At 30.7% G+C, this 21,058-nt stretch overlaps 2 protein-coding genes across 3 annotated transcripts; one reads left to right on the top strand and one right to left on the bottom strand.

Annotated features, from left to right (window-relative positions):
* Positions 1 to 9,662: 9,662 nt before the first annotated feature.
* On the top strand, positions 9,663 to 15,130 carry LOC101511665 (probable WRKY transcription factor 2). Of its 2 annotated transcripts, none has more exons than XM_012715582.1 (6): positions 9,663 to 9,946; positions 10,474 to 10,873; positions 11,989 to 12,150; positions 12,584 to 13,479; positions 13,586 to 13,744; positions 14,338 to 15,130. In XM_012715582.1, the coding sequence occupies exons 2-6, from the start codon at positions 10,502 to 10,504 to the stop codon at positions 14,939 to 14,941; spliced, it is 2,193 nt and encodes a 730-aa protein (XP_012571036.1). In that variant the 5' UTR covers positions 9,663 to 9,946; positions 10,474 to 10,501; the 3' UTR covers positions 14,942 to 15,130. The 2 variants fall into 2 exon arrangements, with proteins under 2 accessions (XP_012571036.1, XP_004499679.1); XM_004499622.3 differs by having other exon boundaries at positions 9,664 to 9,946; positions 12,602 to 13,479.
* Positions 15,131 to 16,131: 1,001 nt separating this feature from the next.
* On the bottom strand, positions 16,132 to 19,719 carry LOC101511986 (UDP-glycosyltransferase 88F5-like). Its single transcript, XM_004499623.4, has 2 exons — positions 18,783 to 19,719; positions 16,132 to 17,011 (listed from the first exon to the last, which is right to left on the bottom strand). The coding sequence occupies exons 1-2, from the start codon at positions 19,543 to 19,545 to the stop codon at positions 16,332 to 16,334; spliced, it is 1,443 nt and encodes a 480-aa protein (XP_004499680.1). The 5' UTR covers positions 19,546 to 19,719; the 3' UTR covers positions 16,132 to 16,331.
* Between the last annotated feature and the right edge of the window lie 1,339 nt (positions 19,720 to 21,058).

Genomic DNA, 21,058 nt, shown 5'->3' with positions numbered 1-21,058 from the left:
GAAACTCATGATGTTGTAGTAATTGTGTTATAAGTGTTAAGTGTTATGTTTTGGAATTTGGTGATAACATGTTTGATTGCAATACCATTTCGAAACCCATGATGTTGTAGTAATTGTGTTATAAGTGTTAAGTGTTATGTTTTGGAATTTGGTGATAACATGTTTGATTGCAATACCATTTCGAAACCCATGATGTTGTAGTAATTGTGTTATAAGTGTTAAGTGTTATGTTTTGGAATTTGGTGATAACATGTTTGATTGCAATACCATTTCGAAACCCATGATGTTGTAGTAATTGTGTTATAAGTGTTAAGTGTTATGTTTTGGAATTTGGTGATAGCATGTTTGATTGCAATACTATTTCGAAACTCATGATGTTGTAGCGATTGCGTTATCATTGCTAAGTGTTAAGATGTGGAATTGTGTATGAATGATATTGAATTAGTTTAAGTATTTTTGGAAGAATAAGTAGGGAAATCGATTTCCCAATCGATTGGATGAGTTGCAGGAACTTCACTATTTTAACCTAATCGATTTTCCAATCGATTGTATAAATATGTCTTTCAAAATCTTTTAAGAAATCGATTTGGAAATCGATTGGCCTTAACACAGGAAAACTGACAAAATCGATTTGGCAATCGATTTGGCAACACAGGAACTCAGCAAAACTGACCAAATCGATTTGGCAATCGATTGGCTCAGTAAAAATCCTTATTTTGAGTTAGATAATAGATTTCTCAATTGATTTATCAATGTTTGGGTCAGTTATGTATTACTTGATGGTTTGAGAACTTCATTTTGATTTCATTTTTAATTGGCAAGCATTACATGAACTTTTAGCATATGAGAAATCCTTTTAAGGTGCATGCTTAGTTGAAAGGTTATTTTGTGCATTTAAAACTTAAATGTTATGTGTTATCTGTTAATTTTGGTTGGTGACCCTTTACAACCATTGTGGAAATCTGGGCTTTGCCCTCATATGAGAGCCAGAACGATCCTGTCGGTTCGTACCCTACGGATGGGAATGCTTGACTGGAGCTATGTAGGAGGATCTCACGGGGCGCGTGGAGATCACTCCGGGTGTATAGTTTTTTGTAGGATGATCAGATTAGGTTGATGTATAGGGACTAGATGTCCTTCTTTTTGGGTTGCAGTATTTTAATTAGGAAAACTGTACCTATACTAATATTGTCTGTTTGACATGTTATTTATGATGGGGTCTATGTACCACCTTTTGAAGTATAAATACTTTGGATTTGTATTTTGAGAAACTTTTCCGCTGCTTGTAAATTATAATGACTCAATTATTTATCCAAAGGTATTTCCTTATTTAATTCTCTGTTTTATTTTAATTCCTTTTGGAAAAAAAAATACACCATCGCTTTGAAAAACGGGGTGTTACAACCTTTCTATGTGCAGTTGTGAGCTTTCTCCAACACTCTTTTACCCCTTTTCCATTTGTGGTTGAAGATGTGAGATCGAAAAGAGTATAATATAATGAGGTGAATAAAAGAGAGGTCGAGATACTAGAGAGATGAGATCAAGAGCTTCTGAGATGTGTTACTAGGGTTTCGAAGGAAAAGAAAATGATAGTTGAAAATGAGAGAAAAGACGCAGAGCAAGGGTTTGCTGGGCGGCTAGGGTTTGATGGAAGTAGTGATTTTATATGAAAATTTGAAATGGACTGGGCCAAAATATGCAGAGGAAGGTTGGGCCTCAATCTCATATATATTGGGCGATCGGTTACGGTTGCCGATGAATCCAATTTCTTCACCCGAACCTGACCACTATAGACCGTGTATATCCATTGAAGTTCACCCACGAAATCCGACAACCCAATCCAAACCACCCGTTTGCTTATGGGCCGTATGGGTCGGCCGGTTATGGGCGGGTGTGGCAAATCTGTCCACCCCTACAAAAAACTATTAAAAAGAATAAATGGACCACTTGAAAAAACGCAACTAATTGAGTATTCTACCATGTATCCCCACACTTAAATCTGTCACCCTTCAATCAACATGAAAATACAATTTTGCCATTTTAACCTTCTATAAACCCTTCAATTTTTTTACCCCCTCATTCGAAACTTTAAAGAATTCACCATAACTTTCGAATGTTTTCAAATTTTCAAAATAAATAAAGTAAGTGAACTCGATTTTTTCATACCTTCGAAATAAATTTTTTCAAATTTTCGAACAATTTGAAAGTTTCGAAATAGAAAGTTTCCATAGTTGGAAACTTCCAAAACTTTTCAAATTTTTGAAATGTAATCCTTATTTAGAAAATTTGAAAGTTTCAAATATTTTCGGAAGTTTTAAATTTTCGAAATAAGGATTACATTTTTAAAATTTGAAAAGTTTTGAAATTTTTCAAATCTAGAAAGTTTAAAAAGTTTTTAAATCTAAAAAAAATTATTTCGAAAGTTTCAGAACTCTCAAAAATTTGAAAATATTTATTTCAAAAGTATGAAAAATTTGAGTGTACTTACTTTTTGTATATTAAAAATTTAGAAATATTCAAAAGTTATGGTGAATTCTTTAAAGTTTTAAAAGAGGGAGTAAATAAATAAGTGGTAAATATAATACAAACTAAAGAAAATATGTAGGAAAACATAAAATTGATCATACTACCATTGACTTATAAATATAAAAGGCTTAATAGCATATTATATCTAATAGATTTTTTTTTTATAAGAACGGTAATTGGATTAGAATCTTGTCTCAATTGTGAGTCGTGTTTGAATTAAAATGAGATTAATAGTTCATATATTACCATGTAATTTTATGTATCTTACATCTTAGAAGATATAAAGTAAGAAGGTGATTTTGATTCCCCACCTATTTTGTTTTTTCTCAAATTAAGGTGCAATTCAGCTGATTGAATTGGGACATCATGATATGTTTGAGAATAAAATTTTCAGGTCCAATCTCTAGTTAATTATTATATTAGTTTTTTCTTCATCCAAATTTGAATTTGATATTTTTAATTTTTAACTCAAATTAATCGAATTATCCTCTAAATATTAATATAATATATTATCAAGTAACATATTTTTTGTCATATTTCTTTTTAAGTTAGTCATACATTTATATAATCGGATATCTGATACGGTTTGATCAAGATTGAACGATCTAGAAAAATGTAAATTTTAAATTTTATTTTATAATTTAAATATCCATTTTAAATCTGAATAGTCTAATCTTGATAGAACAGTTTCAAATATTTAATTATGTGCTTATGTACTTCTCGAATTTGACTCATCTAAAATAAATGTGCTAATATTTATTATTATAACTACTTATATTAGTCATGCATGTTTATAAATATAATAAGTTATTTAATGATCAGTAGAATATTTCTCATTTTATTCTTTTAAGTAAATTGTTCACTTTAAACTAACAAAATCCTTTCTTCCCATATTTAATATCCTTTTTTTTTTCTTCATAAAATAAATTAAGGTGACGAAATCTTTTATCACGGACTTTAGTGATATACTTTTGTGTTCCCATCATATATAACCAATTAAACGAAATCCAATTTTAATTTAAACTCAAATAAAAAATTTGATTAAATAAACCAATAAATAAATTAGGTTTTTTAACCATATTATTAATAGGAAGTATCAATCAATTTTGTTAATGATTAATTTTTATTTGGGAATTTAACGAACTTGCTATCTTTCGTAAAATGATCTCTTCTTTCAACTATACTTTTTTCATTTACAAAATTAGAAGTCAAAATCTTACTAACATAGTAGTCTAGTTCACTCAAACCAATGTAAACTATTTAATTGGCAACATAACTTAAACGTATGCTCTTAATATAAAATCATAATAAAAACAAGAAGTCACATTTCATCAAGAAAAAAACAACAATTAGTCACATCTCCTTAGAAAATGTACACATTTCATATAAATTTCTCCTTACATATATAGTGAAGAAACAGATACTTGCACGCATATTATTCCATACATTTTTATATTTTTCATTAGCAATTAAATAATTTTTTTATAGTTCACTTAGTTTTTTACGTAGTTACGCTAAATTATTTTGCCACTTAATGTAAGTAGGGGTGTTCATGGTATAAAAATCAATCAACATTAGACTACATTAATGGTTTGATTCAGTTATTGAAAATCATTTTTCAATTAAGTTTAGTGCAGTTCTAAAGCAGTTTAAAACTAGTTTATAAATATAAACTAATTTAATATTTTAAATAAATTTTTAGTTAAAATCAATTTTAAAATAGTTATTTGAGAAAGAATTTTGAATTTTTTTCGAGAAAAATAAATGCAAAAAATTTTCTGATAAAAATTTTTTTCGAAATTCTTTTGGCAAAAACTTTTTGATTTTTTAATTTTTTCGCGAAAAATCGATATAAAAAATTACGATTTTTTTCTGAAAAATATGTTTTTGATTTTTTTCTAAAAAATTCTGCAAGAAAAAAATGATTTAATTATTTTTTTCAAAAAAAAAGTTTCAATATTTCCTAAATATTTTTTCAAGAAAAATAGATTTTGAAAATTTTGTAAGCAAAAAATCTTGATTGAGGTTAAAAAAAATTAAAATTATTAAATTGGTTTTTGAATTAAGTTTGATTAACCGAATTGTTTTAAATATGTGGTGCAATTCATGAACCATTTAAATTATTTGGTTTATTGTGATGCAGTGCATTCTAATTTATCAATATAGTCCAATTAACTATATTTTTGCACACCCCTAAATATAAGTGCTGAAGATATTGAATCAAGAAGTATTTTTTAAGTTAATTAATAATTTAAAAACGTTATGTGCTAAAAGAAAAATTCAAAAACGATAACCAACCGTACAAAGCATAATTATAATACCAATAGTAGTTAGATATAAGAGTAGTAGGAGAATAAAATACAATGTCTAAAGGGTAAATTGTGAGAGTAATTTTAAAAATATATTTGAAATTTTTTAATAGTGTTGTATTTATATAGTAAAATTAACAACTTAGTGTATCAATTGGTCAAATAGTTGTAATGTCTGAGTTTAATGCATCTGTTAAACAAATGAATCAATTAAGTTACCAATGGTTACATACTCTTTTAAGAGTTGTTTTCTTTAACTAATTAATATGAGTTTCTTTATAAATAAAGACACTTTAAAGTAGAAATAAGAAGACAAAATTCATGCTACATAAGTTAAAATTTTGTCAAAAATATTTATGAGTCATTTATTCTTTTCCCTAATGCACGAGAGTAAATGAAATAATTTTATTATGTAAACTATCATTGATCGATATCTTTGATGTGAATGTGCGATTTATTTTAAGGATTTTAAAGTATCATGAAGGAGATTCACCGGTTAACCCGTTTACATACTATATATAGATTGATGGAGACAAATCGAACCTAAAATTTAATGTGATACACTCGTTTTGAAATTTATTCATCATCTTCTTATTTAAGATTTGCAGCATACTTCTAACAAAAGATCCAACATAAATAGAGGTGGTGAATAAAATACAATGCCTGATGATAAATATTTTATTTGAAGAAACAAAGAAATGGAAGTGGAATAAGAAGAGTAAGAAAGGAGAACCTATTGTTAGTTACTTTAATGGAGTAGAAGAGGATGATTGTTATTGATGAAGGTTGTTCAAGGATAAAAAACCAAAAATGGTAAATGCTATTGTTTAATTATAAACAAATTATGAGAAATCTTGTGTACTTAATTTTCATTCAACCAAACTTCACTTTGTTGTTTATTTGATTAGTAGATACCTAGAAAGGTCCATAAAATAAATATAGAGAAGATATTAAAATAACTTTTCTTATATGGACAAGGGTACTATGTAAAAATAACATACCCCACAAATGTATTTTTACAATGCATAAAAGACACACGGTATAACAATTTATGAATACTTATTAGAAATTCGTCAGCATAGCAGCCACAAGTTCTTAGGGCATGTTTGTTACATAGTACCCCTCTCTAGTAGTTGTTGTTGTACGAACAAAAGAGAGAAATTTTAGGTTACTTTATAAAAATGTCATTTATTAATTGTATGAGAATCACAAATTAAAAGAATTAAAAAAAGAAAGAGTAATAAAGGGGTGAGGGTCCGGCTCAACCCATGTGGAGGTTTAAAACTAATTATTATATGAGGTTTACAACAAATTTTTAAAATTTTAACTTACATCATCATTAAATTAATACAATTGAAGTCATGTAATATTTTTTTTTAATTAATTTAATATTATTGAAACTTGAGATAGTATTAAATTTTTTAAAAATTTATATGTTTTAATTTTAAAAATATTAAAAGCTCATATTTTTTTTATTAAGTAAATTTTTTTTTGAGACATTTTGATTAAATAAAGTTTTTGACTTTCATAGAGGGCTAATTCAGTGACCTTACTCTTTGGCCGACTCTGGATCAAGTATGATAGGAAAATAAATATTTATAGTTCATTTGTATTAAAAAAATGACATATAATTTATATAATTGAAGACAAATATATTTTATTAAAATGACATATAATTTAGGACAAAAGGAGTTTAATAAAAGTGATTTTATGTTTGTTTACTTTAACAAAAATTACATTACTTTTTTTTAAATCCACTAAATAAAAAATAATTTAAATATTTAAAAATAATTTTTATGAAAAATATTCACAATTATTTTTTATTTGAAACAGTTTTTTTTACTAATTTTGGAATTTGTTATTATTTTCCTTAGAAAAAGTGATTATTTTTAATCAACCTCAATAATAGCTAAAAACATTATGCAATTAGAGACATGTGGTCACTAGAGTAGTGAGTGAAAACTAACTTTTAAAGGATGCGAATTATATGGAAAATGGAATAATAATAGATGGTCACAAGTTGCACTTACATATTAGGATTCCAAAGTGTTTGGCAGCCAGCCATTTTGTGATTTCACCTTAATTTTGTATCCATTTTAGGTCATGTTTGAATTTACTTTAATTCAAGCTAATTCATTCAATCAAATCAAATCTTAGACTTCGGAAAACAAAACAAACACTTGGTCTTTGTTTTAAGAAATACTCGTTCCAATCATAAATATAAATAAAAGTTAAGATATATTTAATTTAAAATTTGAACCGAAATTTTTTAACTTTTGCTAAGTCAAATAGATTTTCACTTATTCATAAAAAAAATATTGATTTAATTTTTGTTTTGTCTAACAATGATCTTTTAAGTTAAATTACGTGTACACTATTATCTTTATAATACATTTCATTAAAAAAAAAAAAAAATCATGCATTGTACTTTTTTGTTGGTTTGAGAGAATGCATTGTAAAAACACTAATAAGATAAGTAACCAACCTCATTCCAACTTCCATGTCAATAATATAATGGAAACATCTGTATTTTTTTTAATCGAAATGGGTAAAAATGAGTAATTGTACGCATAATGTTATTTAAAGGATATTTAGAAGAAAAAAACTTAAGATTACCTTTATTTTGTAAAAATATTTTATGTTTTCATTTTTCAAAATGTATTTATTTTATCTTAATAAGAAATTCTTAAAGTAAACTATTTTCATGAAAATGATAGTTAATGAATATACATTTACCTTCTTATAAATAAATAAAATCAATACAATTTAAAAAAAAAAATATTTACACAAAGTAAATGAGACCTAAACAACTATAATCTGATATAATTAAATAACTAAATAAACTTATTAGATAAAAGGTTATTTTATGATATAGAGCTAATTAGTGTTATAGTGATATAATTTGATTCTCTTCTATAATATAATAGCATGAAATATATATATTAAACACTTTTATTTTATAGAAAGACATTGTCATGTCAAATTCTATAATTCAACTTTCCTCTAACTTGAATTAGGTCCAAGTTCAATATCTCTTCTTTGTCAATTATTTAAATCTAAATAAAGTATAACTCAAATTTAACCCTAATATCTATTTCAAATTTATATAGTTTTAAACGTCATAGTTATAAATACACAAACTATCATGAAGGCTTTTTCCACTGATTTGCCATCTTCAATATTAGGTAAAAAATTAAAATATAATAAATTAATCAAATAAACAATAATACTATAATAGTAGTATTAATTAGCTCAATATCTAAGAAACAAGATCTCTTGTTGATCCTATCCAACAACACGTTTACTCATTTCACTCAAACAACTAATGACTACAAGGCCAGCTGTAAATGATACACTAAGTGACAAAAATGGGTACCAACTCCTAAAATTGGAATAGAAACAAACACTAACAAATAAGCATCATTTTAAATTGCAAAAAATAGTGAAAACAAAACTTATCCTTCTAATGGAAAAACATAAAAAACAGAATTTTCAGTTTGTTTGTATTGGGAGTAAAATTCTAAATTAGTTATTGAGGAAAATAAAATGGAAATGTATTGTCATTGAGAGACAAAAATATTAATTCATAATGAAAACTTTTGAAAAAGAAATCTCTTAAAATAATTCTAAAAAAAAAATAATTTGATCAATATTTAAGATTTTAATGATTAAACCGATATTTTTTCACAATATTATTTATATGTATTGTCAATATAAATACTTTTTGCACTACATCTAATCAAACATTAGAATGTGTGATTCGATTATAGATACGTGTAAATAAATTTTACACTATCAATTAAGCGTGACAAAACTAGTTGAGTCTCCAGAGACTAATCTTTTAGTTCGTTGTTTTAGACATTGTAAGTTGAAGTTTTTGGCTCTATTATGTAAGTTGATCCTCCCCCACTTAACTAGCTGGAAAAAAAATGATTGTTGGATTATGTTAAATTTCAATAGATTAATTTTTATGATTTTTATATTGTTAGAGCCAATTAGCTTAAAAATTAATATATTAAATTTATTTTATGAGTCAACTTATTGATCAATCAACCTATCGAGTACAGAATCCATGAAAGTTTCAATTTATTATCTAAATTGGTCTGTTCTGTCATATTTTATACAAATTGATAATAAAATAGACTAAAACGGAATATATTGATTTGCTTTACCTCCTATACATGTAATGCATTTTATTTAATTTTTGAAATTGGACATTTACCCAATAATTAACTAAAATGCAAACAAAAAGAAATGGAAATGAAATGAATAAGCTTGTGTATGAGTAAAGATTTTTTAGATATCAAGAAAGAAGAAGAGGTGAAGTTATGTTTTCATGTGTGTGTCAAAGATTCCATTGATATTTGAGGTCCACCACCATTTCACAATCATCTCTCTTTTCTCTTCCACCTTCCCCACAAAGTCCTTCCTTCTTTTTGCTTTAATAATATCTATAATAATAATTTATTAATTTGAGTATAATAGTCATCTTACAACATAAAAGAAAATTTAAGTCAAGAAAAATTAATACATTTAATTGAAATTTTAAATAAAAAAATATTAATTTTTTGTTAATTCAAATTTTTCTTATATATAAAATCAGAGATAATAAGTGAAAATGCTTATTTATTTATTTATTTTTAATGATTTTCATAATTAAGAAGAATGTCATCATTAATCTTTAAAAATAAAAAGAATGTCATAATTAATAAAATAACCTATTTGTTATTATTATTATTTTATTAAAAGAAGGAAATCACAAAATAAATAATTAAATAAATAAAAATGCTTTCTTTTTGTATCTATTCTCCTTCTTCATCATTTTTTCTCCTTTAACAAACATAACAAAAACAACACAACATTCATTCATTCCTACAAACAACAAACACAAAGGTAAGAAAGAGAAAAAGAAAAATGAATCATTCAATTTTCTTTCAAGATTAACACACAAAAAGAAGAGAGAAAGAGAGAGACCCAGATAATTATTTGGGTCGGGTTCGGGTATCTCGGATCCGATTCTTGATTTCAATCATTTGTAGTGGTGGTGGAGCTCCCTTGTTGTGTGATTCTTTCTTGTTATATTCTTATCTTAAAAATTCATCATTTTCTAGGTAAGCTCATTCATCATTCTCTCTCTCTCTCTCTCTCTCTCTCTCTAAATGTTTGATTTTGATTTTTGTGTTTCACCTTGTTTGCTTGATGATTTTAAAGATTTTGTAACAATGTTGTTTGTTGAATTTTGTGAATTGGGTTGTGTATTTTTTTGTTTTTATTATTTTCTTTTTGTAACATTTAAGGCACAAAAAAATGATTTTATTATTATTGTTATTGTTATATTTTTGTTTAATGATGATAATTTTGGGAAATGGGTGTTATTAATTTGTGAAATTTTGGGAAATGGGGGTTATAAATTTATGAAATTTTTAAGGTTGAAAGTAAAAACATTGTCCTATGATTCATTTTAGCGTTTTGTTGAGGTTTTCTTTTTTTATTAGTGGATTAAGCAAATTGAATCTTTGTTTATAAAAAAAATTGATTTTTGGTGCTTTTTTTTGTTGGCATGTCATTTTGTGGTTTCTGTAATTTATAGATTGTTGATAGTTTTTTGTTTTTCTTCAAAAAAATTTGATCTTCGCAGATTAGGTTTTTGATAAAGTGAGGTTTGAATGGCTGGGATTGATGATAATGTTACTCTTAATGTTGATTGGGGTCTTCCATGTCCAAGTCCAAGGAGCCTTTTTTCTAGAATGCTAGATGGAGATAATGGAAGTGGTGGAACCGGGGCGCAAGATGGCGATTCTGGTGCCCAATTGAGCGACACAAGTTATCCGACCGAACACAAGTCGAGTTCGCGGGGTGGTCTTGTTGAAAGAATTGCTGCTAGGGCTGGATTTAATGCTCCTAGGTTGAATACAGAAAGCATTAGATCTACTGATCTTTCGCTCAATTCTGAGATTCAGTCGCCTTACTTGACTATACCGCCTGGTCTTAGTCCTACTACACTTTTAGATTCTCCGGTGTTCCTTGCAAATTCATTGGTGAGTTCTATGTTTGAAAGATTAAGAAGACGCATTTGTGTTGTGGTTTGTTTATTTGTGTATGTCAAATTTTGTTGTTTCTTCTCTGAAGTTGTTTTTACTTTTATGGCTTCTCTTGATGCGGAATTTTGATCGATTCTTGTGTGTGGTCTCCCACGTCTCCGAAAAAGACAGGGTAAATAGTAGATCTTGGATGAAGTACAGTTGATTATTGTTCATGATGCATACATCCAATAGGATAGACAACAACATGTAGGGCCAAGGTTGAGCTTACACCACGATCCTAGATATTGCAGAGAATCACAATTAAATATGGTTGATGTGATTTAGATTGTGGCCGTGGAGAAATCCAAAACCACGATGTTAAAACCCAGATATGTCGTCGTCGACCTTCATTTAAAACCCTGTGCATCACTTTGTATTTAATTCTTTTATGTAATCTTAATGTTGCAATTGATGGATTCATGTGGCCTCCTTCGAAAAAGAAGGGGAAAATAGCCGATCCTAGATGCAGCTATTGACATGTGTCTCTCAAAGCACAGGCCATTCTTTCTCATGATGCATACATCCCATAGTAGGATAGACAATAATATGCACGGCCAAGAACCAAAGTTTTAGATTGTAGTAATGATTGTGGTCGCATCACGATCCTGGATATTGTGGAGAATCACAATCAAATGCGACTGATGCAATCTAAATTGTGATCAAAGCGACATCCAAAACCATGATGTCATGGTCCACATCATGGCCACTGGTCTGTCATTTAATTTTAATGTTGCAATTGGATTATCTGTGGTCCTTGCGGCTAATGCAATTTAAATTGCGATAATGGAGAAATCCAAAACAATGATGTCACAACCCAGATGGTGGTCGCAGACCTTCTTTTAAAACCCTGTGCATGGCTGCATATTTAATTCTTTTATGTAATTTTAATGTTGTAATTGGATAATCTGTGGTCACTTCAATTTGAACAAGGGTTTTGCTATGTGATCTTGGTCAATCTCCTATTGTAAAAACTTTTTACACTGATAGTGTATATAAATTAAATCCTTGTAAAAACCTGAAACATGAAATTGTTGTTCTTCCTAATGAGTTATGAATCTGTCAAATCTCAGGCACAACCATCTCCAACAACAGGAAAGTTTCCATTTGTTTCAAGTGTCAATGTTCCAGAAAAATCTAAAGATAATTGCTTTACTGATATTTATGCATCGTCCTTCGCTTTCAAGCCTACATCAGATTTGGGCCCCTCTTTTTATAATAGTGCTGGTAGAAAAGTAAGCACATTCTGAATTTTCTTTTAACATTTGTGGTTTGGATTCTTTTATTTGTTTGAAAAATCACTTCTCTTATTAACATGGCATGCTCTTTACGCTCACGGTCAAGTTATTGCAATTATGTATATTGTAAACAATTCAAGTTTACATATGTTCTGATACACATAGTATGATCTTGTATTAAGTTCATAACCATGTCTAGGAAATGATTTTTAGAGTTATATCTTTTTTGGATTTAAAGGATATACACTGTCGGTGTAAAACTATTTTTGATCGACATCCAATGAAGATCCATTACCCCTCTTTTCTAAGGATATATTGAAATTGGTGTTATGACATGGGAAAATAGCGATATTTCATTGGATGACAGTGTTAAATTTTTTTTTTACATTGTCGGTGTATGTATTAAACTCAAATTTTTATGGTCATTTAGTCTTCCTTCAATTTGCAGATCAATTCAACGGCACTTCCTCATCAATCCCTTCACGGTATTGAAGCTTCAGTTCATTCAGAAAATTCTTTTCAACCTCAAAGAATTGATGCGGTTAAAGTTCAAGCCGAGAATAAAAGTAGCTTCCATCTTCAGGCCAACTTCTCCGACTCGCAGCCTCAAAAAGACAATGGAATCAAAATGTTCTCACCCGATCAAAGGGCTTTTGACACTGTTGGTGGTAGCGTCGAACATGCTACACCAATGGAAGAGCAAGCAGATGAAGAGGGAGAACAAAGAGTCAACGGAGACTCGTTGGTTGCCGGTGTTGGTGGTACTCCATCTGAAGACGGGTATAACTGGAGAAAATACGGTCAAAAGCAAGTGAAGGGTAGCGAATATCCGCGAAGTTACTACAAATGTACTCATACAAATTGTCCGGTGAAAAAGAAAGTAGAACGTTCTCATGAGGGCCACATAACGGAGATCATCTATAAGGGGGCACACAACCACCCGAAACCTGCTCCAAGTCGCCGGTCAGGCATGGGGTCGGCGAACCCTCATGCTGACATGCAAGTGGACAATCATGAACATGTTGAACCACAGAGTGGTGGCGAAGGTGACCTCGGCTGGGCTAATGCACAAAAGGGAAATATAGCTGGTGTTGGTAATTGGAAGCATGACAACCTTGAAGTGACATCATCTGCAACTGTTATCCCCGAGTATGGCAACCAATCCAACAATCTGCAAACTCAAAATGGTACTCACATTGATTCGGGAGATGCCGTGGACGGCTCATCTACTTTCTCTAACGAAGAAGAGGAAGATGATCAAGGCACTCATGGTAGTGTATCGTTAGGTTATGATGCGGAAGGAGATGAATCGGAGTCTAAAAGACGGTATTTCATTCATTCATACTTGTCATTGTTGCTGATGGTGTTTCTTGATTTGATGAAAAAATAATATTTGTCTAACATATTCAAAATCAACAACTTATTTTCTCAGGAAATTGGAATCATATGCAACAGAGATGAGTGGAGCTACTAGAGCCATTCGCGAGCCTAGAGTTGTTGTGCAGACTACTAGCGAAGTAGATATCCTTGATGATGGTTATCGATGGCGGAAATATGGACAAAAAGTTGTCAAAGGAAATCCCAATCCAAGGTCGTCATTCTACTCTTATTTGTTCTAAGTGTTATCTTTTTCTTTTCACACACGTGCACAGTTCAATATGCCCGGATTAATGGATTTGCACTGCCGGTATAAAGTTTTTTTACACTGACATCCGATCACAACTCTTCAGTTTGGCATATCATATTTTACAGTTTTTAAATAAAAACAGTTTTGTAATTGTTTATTGTTTCGGCGAATTGTGATTGGTTTTCAGTGTAGAGTTACTCTGCTTAATAACTCGTTATACACATTGAATTTTACCAAACCGACAGTTGATTATTGTCATATTATATATAATCCGGCAACTGATATTTAGTATTATTTTTTTAAAAGCTTATTATGCATCCATTTAAAGTTACTTGATGAAGTATCAAATAGCTTTCAAATTTTATGAAAATTTGCAGATTTAATCTACCCAATATGAATTTTCAATTTGACAGTTGACTTTATGAAATTCAATGCTTATAATAATAAGTTAGGAAGTGGAGTAACTCCGCTTAGAATTACTCGCGAAGTAACTTGATCCCTCCTCTCTCTCTCTCTAGTTTATGTTGATAGCTGAATGTTTCTGCTTTTGGATGCAGGAGTTACTACAAGTGCACCAATGCAGGGTGCACCGTAAGGAAGCATGTTGAAAGAGCATCACATGACCTTAAATCTGTGATTACAACATACGAGGGAAAGCACAATCACGATGTCCCCGCTGCTCGTTCCAGCAGTCATGTCAATGCAAATGCTTCAAACACGGCATCAGGTCAAGCTTCCGGTCTTCTTCAATCCCACATTCATAGACCCGAATCATCTCAAGTTCACAACGGCATGGGAAGGCCTTCACTCGCCTCATTTAACCTTCCTGGAAGACAGCAGCTAGGTCATCCACACGGCTTCTCCTTCGGCATGAATCAACCTATCAACCTATCGAACCTTGCAATGTCGGGAATGGGACCCTCAGCGCAATCAAAGCTTCCTGGAATGCTTATGAATCCGTTCATGGCGCAACAACAACAACATCAACAACAGCAGCAGCAGCAGCAACATCAACATCAACAACGCGCCGGAAATGAAATGGGGTTTGTGTTGCCAAAAGGAGAACCGAATGTGGACGAACGCGGCCTTAACATGCATAATGGTTCATCATCAATGTATCAAGAAATTATGAATCACATGCCTCTTGGACCTCACATGTAAAATTTTACATTCTCTTATATTCTTTAAAAAGCAAACTCATGTTTTACATTTTATGATTTACATATATACACATATGTAATGCTCAGACATACATAGGTGGACTTCACACACATTAATCTTATTGTGATGTGTGACATTATTCTTCACATTTTAAAGATATATGTAGTTTGTTCTGCTGAATTTATTTCATTTGAGCCATCACTATATATACCAGTTTATTTGAGTTTGATATGACATGTTTTTAGTATTTATGATACGAAGATGAAGATTGTTCTTAATTAAAAATTGCTCTTTATAGAATATTTTCATTTTTAGAATAATCAAAATAAAGAGTAAAGATTCATTTTAAAGCTTGAGAAAAAAACGTGAAACTCAATTTAGGTCTTTAGAATAAAATCGCAATAGTCCCTAAAAAATATCAATTTGGAACATTTGCCCCAACAAATGAATCATTATGCAAGAAATTTGTAAGACTGTTTGACTTTGTTGTGAAATATTTTGTGGATTTGGATTCGCTACAGTTAGAGAATTCAACAGCCACACAATTGACATGTTAGGAGTCGTAAGATCAAGATCAAACAATCCACATTATAAACTAAACACGTATATATTATTAAATAATTTGGCCAATAAAATCAACTATTGTGGTGGAATCCATTTTTGAGGTTGTAGTCGTGACAAAAACGAAATTGATTGTTCTGGATAGATATTCAAGAGCCTGTGAATAAATTTGATGAAAGATGGCGCACTTCATCTTCATGATGGGATTAGTGATCAAGCTCTTGCATGTTGTTTGAGTAAAAAGTTATATCTTTCATTGACATATTGGTGCTCACTCAGTTTCTCTTTTCCACCCACAGCTTACTATTCTTCAAAGTATGGTTTGTGAAATCTCTCTATACAAGCTGATACTAATTGTTGGATTAAAAATAAAAATACATGTAGAATTTCAGCGATGGGAAGCTTCTTTAAATACAAAATTTATTCAAAACTCCTAAAATTTCTCATACAGTATCTACTAAAAACAGAATTAACAACTCCTTGAATCAAAAAAAGAAAACGAAAGAACTGACAACATCCTAACAGTTATTAAAATAATAATAATATCATCAAACTGTTTTCATAGCTTATCACTAAAGTTAATCAGTGAGTTTGAATTAACTTTTTATCAAGCAATTAGGAGAGGAAAATGAAAAAAAAAAAAAAAAACCAGGACCTAAACTGATGCAGGAGCAGTTTGAACATTGGAGTCTACATTTCATGCCATGAAACAACAACAAAAATGCAAAATTTGCCTTACAGAATAGCATAGAACATCCAGTTCCACTTCCATTACACATTTAAACAATTAATCAATGAGTGATAGTACAATCAGAATGGAATTAGGTTATTAGTGATTGATTTCGTTCAATGTTTGAACCAAGTTGGCAAGTGCTTTTGTGGATGACCCAAATTCTCCAAGTGCATCCCTAGCCATGTCTTTGAACTTCAAACTCTTCTCCCTTATTTCATTCCCTCTTTCAGACTCCATCAACTCTCTCACCCTCTTCTCCACTTCTTCTCCACTCACAAACCTATCTCCTTCCCTTTGCTCCACCCCAACAGCAACTTTCATGTCCTCCACCATCACATTCTTATTGACATGTTGCTCTGCATACAATGGCCATGCAATCATTGGCACTCCAGCAACCACCCCTTCCAACACCGAGTTCCATCCGCAATGACTCACAAACCCACCGACCGATTTGTGACTTAAAACCTCCACTTGTGGGGCCCATGACTTCACTACCAGGCCCCTCTCTTTGGTTCTCTCTATAAATCCATTTGGAAAAACAGAACCCAACTCAAAGTCGTTTGTTGTATCGTGAACTTGTTTCACTCCGAGTTGATTTTGTATTGGCCTCTTCACAACCCATAAAAATCTGTGTCCACTTCTCTCCAATCCTTCAGCTATTTCCTTCAATTGTGTCACAGTGAACGTTCCACGGCTTCCAAAACACAAGTAGACCACGCTTCTACTCGGTTGTTTATCTAACCATGACAACCAATCTTTGTTGTCCCTTGCTTCATCTGATTTACATTAAAACAATCAGTGCTTCATTTTTCATAGGTAAAATAACTTCAGTATAAATATTAAAGATCAAAACAAGAGCAGCACAAGTGGTGCTATAACTTTAAATTAATAGATTCCATTTGTAAGGCCAATGTCTACTTTCATTGCACTGAAAATAAACTGATTTTGAGATAACAAAAAAAACTGCTACATAATATTTATTTGTTTTTGTACTGATAAATTTGATGAACTAATTGTTACTCGTCCAATACTTCGGCCTAATGGAAGTGGACTATGATGCACACAATTAATTTATGAGAATTTCCTTACTAGCATCATAGAAAAAGTAATTGAATTGGTTTGAATGAACTTATCATATGTCACTTTTACAAGAACAAATTAAAACACTCTTGCAAGAACTTATAAATGATAGTCTCTAGTACAAGGTTAAAGCTTCTGTGACTTAATTTTATCATAAGACCACACATTTCACATTTTTTTTGCCAAGGTAAAGAGAACGCATTTCATTAAACTTAAAAGCCAATGGCACAGTACAAACAACCCACAACCATAATACAATAACAAAACAAACCAATCAAGCAAAAAAAACCCATGAAAATTGGTAGAAAACACTTTATTCATATCAATTTTACATTTCATTAATTTTACTCTTTATCTTTAGCAAGTATGAACGGTTCATCTAACTTTGGTTGTTGTTAAAGTGAGAAGATCAAAGGTTGAAGGAAACACACATCATTTACTATGCATGTAGTGGCTAAGTGTTCTCAGCTCTAAAGTAAGAAATTCACTTTAGTGTGTAAAGTGAACATTATCAACTATTGATTAACATTAACAAATCGAATGCGAATATTAGAGATAAATCTTAACAAATTATGAGTACATTGAAATAACAACTTCAAATTTTCCCACTTTAAATTTTACTCATTTTAGAGAAGTTGTATTCATAAATATTCCAGTTTAGATCCTATGCAGCAATCATATCTTTAATTCAAATTATATCTTGATCTAAGTTTCAAGATTTAGCAGCACAACAACAAAGTATGAAAGTTCAAAAAGTTCATTCGTCATTTTTGTTATGCGCCAAGATGGAAAATTCTTAGGTCCATCATAGACTGATATTTGAAAACTGTTCAAAACTCGGAGAGACATTATCTCAGAAAAGTAGAAGTTCACGGTTCTCTTCATTCTTTGAGTTAAGAAAGTAACTTGATTATTGAAACTTGTTTGATAAAAACAACGGAAAACAAATATATATCCATCAAAATTGAACTTGTCAAACCAACACCAATTAGGTCAACTCTCAACCGTAAAGACGAAAATAACCGTAAACTTTTACTCATGAGGAGTGTCAACGATCATCATTAAAATTTCGAATAACTTAAACACTGATATACGATAAACAATATATTATGTTGGTCCACGTAAACACTCACCTTTACATTACATAGTAACTAATCTCAGGCGACCTGTTTTCTATGACCTATACAAATGCACAAGCATTTTACTAGTTTAATAAATAAAGTAAAAGTGGAAGTTTTGAATCTAATCTAAATTTACTACAGTAAAAAATACACACCTACAAACTAATTCTTTAATCTGTATCATTGGTAAGAGTTTGATCGACCCACATAGATTCAAATCAGATCAATTACTATATTAAGTAAGTCATGTAATTTTACTATAAAATAAAATATAAACAAAAATAATAATTAAAAAATTAATTTAGATAGATTAACTTTTAAACTTGAGTCACAACAAAAAATCAACCTGATTGTTGAGCGTCAGCAATCAACGGTCCGATGCAATAAACAGAAGGAGGAGTTCGTTTGAGATCCGGAAAACACGCACCATCTTCAACCGCCTTAACCGCCACATCTTCAAGTTCACAAAAAGTATTCACAACAATTCCTTTCGCCATCGAAAGATGCTCACAGAAATACAACATCTCCCAATAAGCAGGATCTCCCCTATCAAGCACCGGGTCCGGCATCAGCGTCGCATTCAACGCAGCATTTCCCGGCGCGTGAATTTCAACTCCAGCCATATCCTTAAAAGAAGCCGTCGTTTGAGTATGAATTTTCGGGAAGTAGGAATAGAGAGAGAGAACAGCAGCTCCTGAAGTGAAGAAGTAGTAAACAGGAATTCCTATGGCGGAAGCTATTTCCATGGCGGAAGTGCAGAAGAGATCGATAATAAAAGCATTGATAACGGTTTTGGCAGTTATTTGACGGAGTAAGGATTGGACGTTGACGGCGTTTGTTTTGATAAATTGGAAGGCGGTGGCGGCTAAGGATTGAGTGTTGGAGTGAGTAACGGTAACGGAGGGAAAACGGAGGAAGGAAATGGAAGGGTGAGAAGTTGAAATACGGTTGATGTATGAATCTATAGAAGGATGGTCTAGAAAGCCAGTTGTGAGAAGAATTGTGATTGAAAATTTATAATTAATGAGAAGTTTGGCTAATTCTACCATCGAAATTATGTGACCTATGCTTGGTGCTGGATACATTACTATTGTTGTTGTTTCCACCATTTTTTTAATTATTTTTAATTTGGTTACAATAATACAACACAAATGAATGGTGAGTGAGTGGAACTGTGTTTTCTTGTTTGGGTGGATAAGCAGAGAGAAGAACAAGTTGATGATATCAAAAAGTCAAAAGGAAATAGAGTGAGAGTGAGGAGTCTCGTAATTATGAAATAATGTGATGTGATGGAAAGAAAGAAGTTTAATTAGTATCTAATGACACCTTAAGAAAGTTAGAGGCCTACAAAACTTCTTACACACGATTGATATGATGAATAAATTTTGATAGGTGAAAACTCCCATTTTTAAATATTTTACTCTTTTTTTTTAAGTAACTTTATTCAAAAAATCTTGTTAGTATAACATTTATATTGGAGGACAGAATATCTAAATGTATACTTTTCAACTTCATAAACACTATAGTTTTATATTAGATATAAAATATATATAGATGTTTTCATGATTATATAATAAGTTTTAAAATCTTGTGAAAATTATACAACAGTTGGATGTATTTCTCTTTTTTCTTTTGATTATGCTCGATTTATTTCTGAACCACTTCTCTCATTTCTTTATATTCATTTGATATTTATGAGCGGTTTTGTATCATTGTCCCTTCGATTTTTTGAGCGGTTGTTATGCCGTAGATTCGATTTATATTGATTTTTAGAGCGGTTATGTCGTAATCCCTTCAATTTTTAGAGCAATTGTTATGTCGTAGTTCCGTCAATTTTTGAGTGGTTCTAATACCACTATCCTTTTAGAGCAGTTTTTATGTCGTAGTTCTATCAATTTTTTAGTGGTTCTAATACTACTATGAACGGTTTTTCAACCGTAGTCTTTTCTAGCGGTTTGTGTGACGTAGTCTTCTAGAGGAGTTTCCTTTGTCATCGTCCTTTTGATCTATGAGTGGTCATAAAACCATACTGCGAACCGTCATATTGAGAGTGAGTTTAACCACCATATTGATGGTGTAATTCTAGAATAGTTTTCTACAGTGCAAAAGAACTCCGATACAATGAATCTGAGTTGTTTTATTCTAGAGACATAGTCTTCATTGCACAATTTGAGAGATGTCATGAAACGTATTAAAGAGAACAATCTAACCCGCGACTCAACAATCATATTTAGATGATGGATGTTCGCGATTACGTAAATTATAATATGGACAAGGGGAATAAATAGTTCACGGTGGACAAATATTACCCACCATTATATCAAATAATCTCATAAACTTTTATTATAATCTATCCACACCTGGCCCAATCTCGGTGCAGAGTAAAAAATAGGTTGTTATCGAGAAAACAAACACGATAAAAAGATAAATAGTGTGATTGCTACTGTTTTATATGTCGTTTTTAGGATGTGAAGAAAAATTATAGAAAATGACTGCAACATCCGCGACAAAACGTCGTTTTTGTAAAAAAAAATTGAGAATTTTGTTTCTTCTACCTCAAATGGATAAAAACATACTTTTAGAAGGTATATAAATACTTCTTATCTCACTATTTAGTTTTTG

The sequence above is a fragment of the Cicer arietinum genome, chromosome 5 (genome assembly GCF_000331145.2).
Source record: "Cicer arietinum cultivar CDC Frontier isolate Library 1 chromosome 5, Cicar.CDCFrontier_v2.0, whole genome shotgun sequence".
NCBI lineage: Eukaryota > Viridiplantae > Streptophyta > Magnoliopsida > Fabales > Fabaceae > Cicer > Cicer arietinum.
The sequence above is the reverse complement of the archived record's forward strand: the minus strand, read 5'-3'. Positions and strand labels throughout refer to the sequence as shown.